Below are 12060 nucleotides of genomic sequence, written 5' to 3'. Positions count from 1 at the left end.
GAATATATGGCAAAAAATTTGACTTCCCAGCCGTAGCTGTGGAAACTAGGTCCGAGAGACCGTCCCCAAACTATTCCTCACCCTTATAAGGTAAACCCTCCATGTGCTTTTTTGAGTTGGCATCACCTGTCCATTGCCGAGTCCACAGGACCCTTCTGGCAGAAATTGACATTGCATTTATTCTAGAGCCCAGTAGGCAAATGTCTCTCTGGGCATCCCTCATGTATAGGACAGCGTCTTTTATATGCCCCAGGGTCAGCAATATAGTATCCTTGTCCAAGGTATCAAGCTCCTCAGACAGAGTATCTGTCCATGCTGCTACAGCACTACACATCCAGGCCGACGCAATTGCCGGCCTTAGTAGGGTACCTGAATGTGTATAAACGGACTTAAGGATACCTTCCTGCTTCCTATCCGCAGGATCTTTTAGGGCGGCCGTATCCTGTGACGGCAGGACTACCTTCTTAGATAAGCGTGTCAAAGCTTTGTCTACCCTAGGGGAGGATTCCCAGCGTAACCTGTCCGTTGGCTGGAAAGGATACGCCATAAGTAACCGTTTGGAAATCTGCATTTTCCTATCAGGAGAATCCCAAGCTTTTTCACATAACTCATTTAACTCATGTGAAGGGGGAAAAGTCACTTCTTGCCTTTTCTCCCCAAACATATAAACCCTCTTGTCAGGGACAGGGTCTACCTCTGATATGTGCAATACATCCTTCATTGCTATAATCATGTAGCGGATGGCTTTAGCCAGTTTAGGCTGCAACTTTGCATCATCGCCATCGACACTGGAGTCAGAATCCGTGTCGATATCCGTGTCAACAATTTGGGATAGTGGGCGCTTCTGAGACCCTGACGGCCTCTGTGCTGTAGGATCAGGCATGGGTTGGGACCCTGACTGTCCCAAGGCATCAGCTTTATCCAGCCTTTTATGCAAGGAGTTTACATTATCATTTAACACCTTCCACATATCCATCCAATCAGGTGTCGGTGCCGTCGGCGGAGACACCACATTCATCTGCACCTGCTTTGCTTCCACATAGCCTTCCTTGTCAAACATGTCGACACAAGCGTACCGACACACCACACACACAGGGGATGCTGTATTTGAGGACAGAACCCCCACAAGGCCTTTTGGAGAGACAGAGAGAGAGTATGCCAGCACACACCCCAGCGCTATATGACCCAGGAATTACACAGTAACTTAGTGTTTACCCAGTAGCTGCTGTATATACTGATATTGCGCTAAATTTATGTGCCCCCCCTCTCTTTTTACCCTCTTTCTACCGTGAATCTGCAGGGGAGAGCCTGGGGAGCTTCCTCTCAGCGGAGCTGTGGAGAGAAAATGGCGCTGGTGAGTGCTGAGGAAGAAGCCCCGCCCCCTCAGCGGTGGGCTTCTGTCCCGCGATTTTGTGTAAAATAATGGCGGGGGCTCATGCATATATACAGTGCCCGACTGTATATATGCCCTTTTATGCCAAGAGGTACTTAATTGCTGCCCAGGGCGCCCCCCCCCCTGCACCCTACAGTGACCGGAGCGTGTGGGTTTGATGTGGGAGCAATGGCGCACAGCTGCAGTGCTGTGCGCTACCTCATATGAAGACTGGAGTCTTCTGCCGCCGCTTTTGACGTCTTCTTGCTTCACACGCCGGCTTCTGGCTCTGCGAGGGGGACGGCGGTGCGGCTCCGGGATCGGACGACCTGTGTTCGATCCCTCTGGAGCTAATGGTGTCCAGTAGCCTAAGAAGCATGACCTATCCGCAGTTAGTAGGTCTGCTTCTCTCCCCTCAGTCCCACGTAGCAGAGATACCTTCTGAGGAAACCGTTATAAGGACACAACGGAGAAACGCGTTAGGGATAATCCACTATTTGGGCTTTTGAAACACCTGTACACCTGGGACATTGTCTTCACCTCTGAGCCGCAGCGGAAACACTGAATACCACTCTAGTAAGAGAAAGAGCAGAGCGGCACCTAACGAGGAGAGGCTTGGCGGCGTGTAGCTGCAGCCGGACACCGCCACTCATACCAAATACACCGCTGACCCCGGCTGGGGAATGAAAAGGTGACTGGTTCCGGAAAATAAGCGACTCCAGCAAAAGGTATATCTAGCGGCGTGCGACCGCAGCTGGGCACTGCTTTTTTCCGGATTTATACATCCAAGTGTGTGACTGTGGTGAGGTGAGAATACACTATCCATAAAACATCCATAATCTGACAGCTGTCCTAACAACTGTGCTATAACAAGGACAATAATCCTAGTTGCCATAATTTGATGAAGCAAAATGCACCATTGTTCCATAGTTTGCATACATCTATAAAAACATAATCTAGGAACATCTACAGATTTTGGAATATATGGTACAATTATACTCATTCAGATAAATAATCTACTGGAGAGACTTTCTAACTGTTAAATCTGGACTTTTAACATCTCAAGTCACAGCAGTGGAAACTAAAAGGATTTAAAAGTATCTTTTCTCATTCAAGCAACAGCTGGCTATAGAATTTAAAGCAATGATTATTAAATGAGAGGATACATTATATATAGTCCCAGAATTATAATATATTATAGTGTTTCAAAGTAGCCCTATGATATTTTATGTATGGTAATTGATTAATGCAAAGTCAATTGTATTTTATTGTATAATAAATGGTTAAAAGACAAAAGCACTCTTAGAGAGATATATATGTATATATGCTCAACAGGATTATAATCCACGTAGCAGAGAGCCTGTTGCCAGCAGATCTCTCTGAAAATAAAAAATTCCAACAAAATACTTTCTTATTAGCAAGCTCAGGAGAGCAAACTAAAGTGCACCCAGCTCGGCCAGGCACAGATTCTAACTGGAGGAGGGGTATAGAGGGAGGAGCCAGTGCACACCAGTAGTCCTAATTCTTTCTTAAAGTGCCCTGTCTCCTGCGGAGCCCGTCTATTTCCCCATGGTCCTTACGGAGTCCCCAGCATCCACTAGGACGTTAGAGAAAACTCCTAACTGCCATTTTAAATACACAGCCTGTGACATGGCAGGTAGGAGCAGATTGTTTGCTACTTTATCACTCCCCTTTTAAACTCTTACAAAAAGATGAAGCATATACTGTATGCAAAAGTAATAAATGTGTATATAATGCATGTCATACATTCACTGTTTATTCAATATCATAATAAATGACATATTCAACATTTTTTTTTATATAAAAACAAATTAAAATGTTTAAAAATTCTCAGTATTGTGCAAATAGGAAAACAAAGATATTAAACCGATATGTTTGTTGCCTTAATTGCTGAATGTTATTTGGCAATTAGGTTGTCAAACTCTTCATTTTGCGGTGTTTGATCACTTAATTGTTTAATCACATTACAATTCCTTAGCATAATTGTTTTTTTAAATTTGTAAAAAAAAAAAAAACATTGTGCGATTATTTGCAAGCTAGCGAATGTAACGCATATGTACGACAAGCTCCATGTTGCAAGCGATGCGAATAGCAACCTTGCGAACGCATCGCTGTCGTACAATGCAAAATAGTAAACACCTCTTTTGTGCACTGCTGCACATTTTTGTGCACTCGTGCATGGTGGGCATGATTTTCTGGCTGATCATACTCTTGCGTTGCATTCGCACACTTGCGAATGCTGCTTTCGTACGCATTGAACAGCGATCAGGTCTGAATTACCCCCTTAGTACGATAAAGCCAGACAAAGTACAATACCTGCGAATAAATCCAGTATTATGGTACTGAGTACACAGTATACTATATGTATACGGATAAATACTGTGTTGCACTATATATATGACCCAGTCGCACCTAGTCCCTCAGGGTACAGAATATAGTGACAGATATATCTAGGAAACACAAAAAGTGAAATCACACAGCAGATACAGGCACACACAGTCAACAATAAGGCTGCACTGGATTTTACTCAAAGATGGCGCCCTGGGCCAGGGGAGGGGCTACAGGTCAAGCGCCAGCTCCTCTGTGCTCGACTTCCACTCCGGGAACTGTGAGTCTTATTAAATGGGGTGTTAGTACACTAGACCTGTACTCAGAGTCAGACGCCCCGGTGGTCTAGTGGGATCCCTGCTTGGAGACCGTGTCCATGCCAGTGCCGCAACCTGTCTCCCTAGGTCGCAAACGTAACCCTCTTACCTCCTCCCTGTAGCAGCCACACGAACCAGGAGAGCGTCTGCGACCATGTGCCTAAGCCGGAGCATCTCCGCTGCAAGTACCTGGGAACTGAGCAGCGGGAGTATGCAACGCCGCGGAGGAGGTGATGGAGGTACAGCACTGAAGTGTCACCCTGACATACAGTGCTGACAGACCAGAGAAGAAATCTTCTTAGAAAGCTTTTTCAGGGCTGCCCAGTACAGCCCTCCTGTTAGGTGACCTGCTGTTGCAGGCACCAACTCAAAACTGAGCTCTCAGTGCCTGGAGGCAGGGTTTATAGGGGAGGCCCCAATGCATCCTGGGACAGCCTAAAGCTTTAGCCTGTTGGTGCCTCTGGATCAAAATCCATTCTACACCCCAATGTTTTCCTGTGCAAACCAATGTATCCTGCTGCAGAAAAACATTTTTTTCTACTTTAATTATTTTGGGATGCAGCTAATGGGGACATGCCAATGCCCAGTAAGTACAGTACTATATGCTGCCTCTCGAAAACACACATTCTTGAAATACAATTTAAATTGAGATATAAAATACTGAAATTACCCACCTCACATACTCCATCTGTCTACTTCAACAGTCTTTAATCGAATTGCATCCTAATGCTGTCTTTTGAGAGCAACTACAGCCCACACTCTCTCCCTACACTTTCCTGTGTGAAATGGTTCCTGATCACAAAGGAGGGATTCTTATACTTATGCAATCCAAAACAAGTGAAATCCGAGACTTCTGGGGAAATTATGTTTTGCCTCGTTTTGAGACCTGAACTCAGCAGACTTACTGTAAGTTGGGACTCTGTTCTACTTGAAAACGCCAAGTTTGGGTGTTTTCAGATTTCTGAAAAACCAAACTACTCATCTCTAATTTATAAACACAGGAAGCGGGTATCTGTTACTGCGCACACTATGGGCTGAAAACAATAACTGTGTATATATGTTCACCCAACATATAGGTGAAATGCAAAAAATAATAGATAACACAGTCAATAAATTTGTGCTCACTAAAATACGTATATACATATATTAGAGTAAAAAAAGTCCTTGTAAAACATACTCCGAAGATTTGTATGGAGCGTTCGATTTTCCTCTATGGTTGCCTAAAGTCCATGGATATTCCAGAAGATCTCCTCAATGACATGTAATCAGAAGAAACAGAACAACCGTATATAGTGTAGTATGTTCCAAGACATAAGGTAAGTCACACAAAAAGAAGTGATGTGGGGGCTATTCCTCCACCCAAAGTTGGAATGTTTAGAATATCGTACCATACTCACACCCAAGTGAAGTAAGGACCACATATAAAGGTTTCTTTTATGGTCCAGCACAGCCCCCTCTAAATGACTCTGGTCCCTCAAGGCTCACCAAAACAGTGTCACACAGATAGATATTTAAAGTTGGCATACCCAACTTACAGCAATCTGAACCTTTACATGCACATGAAGGTTTCTTTCTTATGGCTAAGATACTTCAAACGCACCTCTCCAATAATCCTCTTTTTTCCTCCATCTTTTAAATTGGTTCAGCTTCCAGACATCACCCTCCGCAATATCACCCACTCTGTCCGTTACAGTTCCGGGCCGGCAGCCCATGCGCTGTGTTGTAGAGTCAGAGCCTCTGGGCTGGAGATCCCCATACGTATTTTAGTGAGCGCAAATTTATTGACTGTTATCTATTATTTTTTTCATCTCTAATTTAGGTACACTTAAATGGCAAGTATACTTTTGTGGTATTTTTGTTGGAAGTTTAAATTTATATTAGCCTATCCTACCTAAAAACAATTGGTTAGATACATTCTCTCTAGCAGAATTTATCTACCAGGTACCTTTTTATGGTACTATCCGAGAATTTACTGACAAGTTATTCACTCTGGTCAGTACAAACCCTACAAGGTATGTAGTGCAGCACTGGGAACTAGATGTACTGTATTCATACACCCTAGCTACTGATAATTGACTCTCTACAATAAGATACTGCTTAGTACTTCTCTGCTAGTGAGTGTATCTAAACAACGTATACAGGGTACAGTACTGATAAGTGACTAAGGGGTCTATTTACTAAGCATTGGATGGAGATAAAGTCAACAAAGATAAAGTACCAGCCAATCGACTCCTGTTATTTTTCAAACCCAGCCTGTGGCATGGCAGTTAGGAGCCGATTGGCTGGTACTTTATCTCCATCCAAGGTTTAGTAAATAGACCCCTAAAGCTTGTGTCGGCAGATTTATCACTGTTAATGCTCAAAGCAACATGTTCCAGCAAAGACTTACCGGGTTTTTACCACATCCAGTGGGTGCATTAGACATATTTCCACCAGACCTGTTAGAGAAAGAGAAACGTATGACCATTAGAACCAAATTTGAAAGTCTACAGGCTTTACATTCAGGCTTGATGTTGTTAATGTTATATGCATATTTGATCCCTTTTTTGTACCTATATCATTGCTCTTTTGGGTTGTATTTTCTGCATTGTACTTGTATCCATGTTTTTATTCCATCTTTCCCCTTCCCTCTATTTTAATCCTTTCCCGATTTTGCAATATTTTCAATAAAAACTTATTGATGGTAACCCCTCCACACCACCAAAAAAAAAAAAAAAAGAAGCTGGAAAAAAATCTTATCAATTCCCAGCACCCTCCTCTTTGAAAGAGACTGCACCGGTATTCCCAAGACAATAAACCAAAAAATTTAAATATTTTAAAAAAATCCACTGCAACTAATGCATTATGGGCTTAATTCAGACATGATCGCAAAAGCCAAAGAGAAAGAAGAAAAAAACCCTTTTGTGGCGCACTCAAAATGAAAAAAAAAAAAGATTAAAGGCTTAAAACATGACTTAATATTACTCTTAAAATGTGTAACATCCCCTGTTACAAAAAAACGTAATAATGATAATAAGAATTTACTCACCGGTAATTCTATTTCTCGTAGTCCGTAGTGGATGCTGGGGACTCCGTCAGGACCATGGGGATAGCGGCTCCGCAGGAGACAGGGCACAAAATTTTAAAGTTTGACCACTAGGTGGTGTGCACTGGCTCCTCCCCCTATGACCCTCCTCCAAGCCTCAGTTAGGATACTGTGCCCGGACGAGCGTACACAATAAGGAAGGATTTTGAATCCCGGGTAAGACTCATACCAGCCACACCAATCACACCGTACAACTTGTGATCTGAACCCAGTTAACAGTATGATAACGTAGGAGCCTCTGAAAAGATGGCTCACAACAATAAACAACCCGATTTTTTTGTAACAATAACTATGTACAAGTATTGCAGACAATCCGCACTTGGGATGGGCGCCCAGCATCCACTACGGACTACGAGAAATAGAATTACCGGTGAGTAAATTCTTATTTTCTCTGACGTCCTAGTGGATGCTGGGGACTCCGTCAGGACCATGGGGATTATACCAAAGCTCCCAAACGGGCGGGAGAGTGCGGATGACTCTGCAGCACCGAATGAGAGAACTCCAGGTCCTCCTTAGCCAGGGTATCAAATTTGTAGAATTTTACAAACGTGTTCTCCCCTGACCACGTAGCTGCTCGGCAGAGTTGTAATGCCGAGACCCCTCGGGCAGCCGCCCAAGATGAGCCCACCTTCCTTGTGGAGTGGGCATTGACAGATTTAGGCTGTGGCAGGCCTGCCACAGAATGAGCCAGTTGAATTGTGCTACAAATCCAACGAGCAATCGTCTGCTTAGAAGCAGGAGCACCCAGCTTGTTGGGTGCATACAGTATAAACAGCGAGTCAGATTTTCTGACTCCAGCCGTCCTTGAAATATATATTTTCAATGCTCTGACAACGTCCAGCAACTTGGAATCCTCTAAATCGCTAGTAGCCGCAGGCACCACAATAGGCTGGTTCAGGTGAAACGCTGATACCACCTTAGGCAGAAAATGAGGACGCGTCCTCAATTCTGCCCTGTCCGAATGGAAAATCAGATATGGGCTTTTATACGATAAAGCCGCCAATTCCGACACTCTCCTGGCTGAAGCCAGGGCCAGTAGCATGGTTACTTTCCATGTAAGATATTTCAAATCTACCGATTTGAGTGGCTCAAACCAATGGGATTTGAGAAAATCCAAACTACATTGAGATCCCACGGTGCCACTGGGGGCACAACCGGGGGCTGTATATGTAGTACTCCTTTTACAAAAGTCTGGACTTCAGGAACTGAAGCCAATTCTTTCTGGAAGAAAATCGACAGGGCCGAAATTTGAACCTTAATGGACCCTAATTTGAGGCCCATAGATAATCCTGTTTGCAGGAAATGTAGGAATCGACCCAGTTGAAATTCCTCTGTCGGGGCCTTCCTGGCCTCACACCATGCAACATATTTTCTCCAAATGCGGTGATAATGTTGTGCAGTCACCTCCTTCCTGGCTTTGACCAGGGTAGGGATGACCTCTTCCGGAATGCCTTTTTCCCGTAGGATCCGGCGTTCAACCGCCATGCCGTCAAACGCAGCCGCGGTAAGTCTTGGAATAGACACGGTCCCTGCTGAAGCAGATCCCTTCTTAGAGGTAGAGGCCACGGATCTTCCGTGAGCATTGTTGAGGCGGTACGCCATCATGTCCACCATTGGTCTTTCCCAATTGACTACAATCATGTGGAAGACTTCTGGATGAAGTCCCCACTCTCCCGGGTGAAGATCGTGTCTGCTGAGGAAGTCTGCTTCCCAGTTGTCCACTCCCGGGATGAACACTGCTGACAGTGCTATCACATGATTTTCCGCCCAGCGAAGAATCCTTGCAGCTTCTGCCATTGCCCTCCTGCTTCTTGTGCCGCCCTGTCTGTTTACGTGGGCGACTGTCGTGATGTTGTCCGACTGGATCAACACCGGCTGACCCTGAAGCAGAGGTTTTGCCAGGCTTAGAGCATTGTAGATTGCTCTTAGTTCCAGTATATTTATGTGAAGAGACATTTCCAGGCTTGACCACATGCCCTGGAAGTTTCTTCCTTGTGTGACCGCTCCCCAGCCTCTCAGGCTGGCATCCGTGGTCACTAGGACCCAGTTCTGTATGCCGAATCTGCGGCCCTCTAACAGATGAGCACTCTGCAACCACCATAGCAGAGAGACCCTTGTCCTTGTCGACAATTTTATCCGCTGATGCATCTGCAGATGCGATCCGGACCATTTGTCTAGCAGATCCCACTGAAAAATTCGTGCATGGAATCTGCCGAATGGAATCGCTTCGTAAGAAGCCACCATTTTTCCCAGGACTCTTGTGCATTGATGCACAGACACTGTCCCTGGTTTTAGGAGGTTCCTGACGAGTTCGGATAACTCCCTGGCTTTCTCCTCCGGAAGAAATACCTTTTTCTGAACAGTGTCCAGAATCATCCCTAGGAACAGCAGACGTGTCGTCGGGATCAGTTGGGATTTTGGAAAATTCAGAATCCACCCGTGCTGTTGGAGCACTACTTGAGTTAGTGCTACTCCGACCTCCAGCTGTTCTCTGGATCTTGCCCTTACCAGGAGATCGTCCAAGTAAGGGATAATTAATACGCCTTCTCTTCGAAGAAGGATCATCATTTCGGCCATTACCTTGGTAAAGACCCTGGGTGCCGTGGACAATCCAAACGGCAGCGTCTGAAACTGATAATGACAGTTTTGTACCACGAACCTGAGGTACCCTTGGTGTGAAGGGCAAATTGGGACATGAAGGTAAGCATCCTTGATGTCCAAGGACACCATAAAATCCCCTTCTTCCAGATTCGCTATCACTACTCTGAGTGACTCCATCTTGAACTTGAATTTTTGTATGTACAGGTTCAGAGATTTCAGATTTAGAATAGGTCTTACCGAGCCGTCCGGCTTCGGTACCACAAATAGCGTGGAGTAATACCCCTTTCCCTGTTGTAGAAGGGGTACCTTGATTATCACCTGCTGAGAATACAGTTTGTGAATGGCTTCCAATACCGTCGCCCTGTCTGAGGGAGACGTTGGCAAAGCAGATTTTAGGAACCGGCGAGGGGGAGACTTCTCGAATTCCAACCTGTAACCCTGAGATACTACCTGCAGGATCCAGGGGTCCACCTGCGAGTGAGCCCACTGTGCGCTGAAATTCTTGAGGCGACCCCCCACCGCCCCTGAGTCCGCTTGTAAGGTCCCAGCGTCATGCTGAGGCCTTTGCAGAAGCCGGGGAGGACTTCTGCTCCTGGGAAGGGGCTGCTTGCTGCAGTCTCTTACCCTTTCCTTTGCCTCGGGGCAAATATGAATGTCCTTTTGCTCGCTTGTTCTTATAGGAACGAAAGGACTGCGGCTGAAAAGACTGCGGCTTTTTCTGCTGGGAGGGGACTTGAGGTAAAAAGGTGGACTTCCCGGCTGTTGCCGTGGCTACCAAATCCGATAGACCGACCCCAAATAATTCCTCCCCTTTATACGGCAATACTTCCATATGCCGTTTGGAATCCGCATCGCCTGACCACTGTCGTGTCCATAGACTTCTTCTGGCAGATATGGACTTCGCACTTACTCTTGATGCCAGAGTGCAGATATCCCTCTGTGCATCTCGCATATAAAGGAATGCATCCTTTAATTGCTCTATAGTCAATAAAATACTGTCCCTATCCAGGGTATCAATATTTTCAGTCAGGGAATCCGACCAAGCCACCCCAGCACTGCACATCCAGGCTGAGGCGATTGCTGGTCGCAGTATAACACCAGATGTGTGTATATACTTTTTAGAGTATTTTCCAGCCTCCTATCAGCTGGATCCTTGAGGGCGGCCGTATCAGGAGACGGTAACGCCACTTGTTTGGATAAACGTGTGAGCGCCTTGTCCACCCTAGGGGGTGTTTCCCAGCGCGCCCTAACCTCTGGCGGGAAAGGGTATAACGCCAATAACTTCTTTGAAATTAGCAGTTTTTTATCAGGGGTAACCCACGCTTCATCACACACGTCATTCAATTCCTCTGATTCAGGAAAAACTACAGGTAGTTTTTTCAGACCCCACATAATACCCCTTTTTGTGGTACTTGCAGTATCAGAGATATGCAAAGCCTCCTTCATTGCCGTGATCATATAACGTGTGGCCCTACTGGAAAATACGTTCGTTTCTTCACCGTCGACACTAGATTCGGTGTCCGTGTCTGGGTCTGTGTCGACCGACTGAGGCAAAGGGCGTTTTACAGCCCCTGACGGTGTTTGAGACGCCTGTACAGGTACTAACTGGTTTGCCGGTCGTCTCATGTCGTCAACCGACTTTTGCAGCGTGCTGACATTATCACGTAATTCCATAAACAAAGCCATCCATTCCGGTGTCGACTCCCTAGGGGGTGACATCACCATTACCGGCAATTGCTCCGCCTCCACACCAACATCGTCCTCATACATGTCGACACACACGTACCGACACACAGCAGACACACAGGGAATGCTCTGATAGAAGACAGGACCCCACTAGCCCTTTGGGGAGACAGAGGGAGAGTTTGCCAGCACACACCAAAGCGCTATAATTATATAGGAACAACCTTATATAAGTGTTGTTTCCTTATAGCTGCTTAAATATATATAATATCGCCAAAAAATGCCCCCCCTCTCTGTTTTTTACCCTGTTTCTGTAGTGCAGTGCAGGGGAGAGCCTGGGAGCCTTCCTAGCAGCGGAGCTGTGTAGGAAAATGGCGCTGTGTGCTGAGGAGATAGGCCCCGCCCCCTATTCCGGCGGGCTCTTCTCCCGGTTTTTCTGAGACCTGGCAGGGGTGAAATACATCCATATAGCCTCATGGACTATATGTGATGTATTCTTTTTAGCCAGAAAGGTATTAACATTGCTGCCCAGGGCGCCCCCCCCAGCGCCCTGCACCCTCAGTGACCGCCGGTGTGAAGTGTGCCTGAGCGCAATGGCGCACAGCTGCAGTGCTGTGCGCTACCTCATGAAGACTGAAAAGCCTTCAGCCGCC

At 45.9% G+C, this 12060-nt stretch overlaps 1 protein-coding gene across 3 annotated transcripts in view; it reads right to left on the bottom strand.

Moving 5' to 3' along the window:
- Positions 1-12060, bottom strand: part of SLC25A21 (solute carrier family 25 member 21) — a 1082402-nt gene that overhangs the window by 582876 nt on the left and 487466 nt on the right. For 2 of the 3 annotated variants that reach the window (XM_063947851.1, XM_063947850.1), the window contains exon 3: positions 6428-6476. In XM_063947851.1, the coding sequence (XP_063803921.1) occupies positions 6428-6476 (49 nt within the window). Of the gene's footprint in view, positions 1-6427; positions 6477-12060 lie in introns of those variants that run through there. The other variant, XM_063947852.1, reaches the window with a different exon arrangement.

This window comes from Pseudophryne corroboree, chromosome 12, assembly GCF_028390025.1.
Source record: "Pseudophryne corroboree isolate aPseCor3 chromosome 12, aPseCor3.hap2, whole genome shotgun sequence".
Lineage (NCBI taxonomy): Eukaryota > Metazoa > Chordata > Amphibia > Anura > Myobatrachidae > Pseudophryne > Pseudophryne corroboree.
Note: the sequence above shows the minus strand (reverse complement) of the source record. Positions and strands in the feature narration are given on the sequence as shown.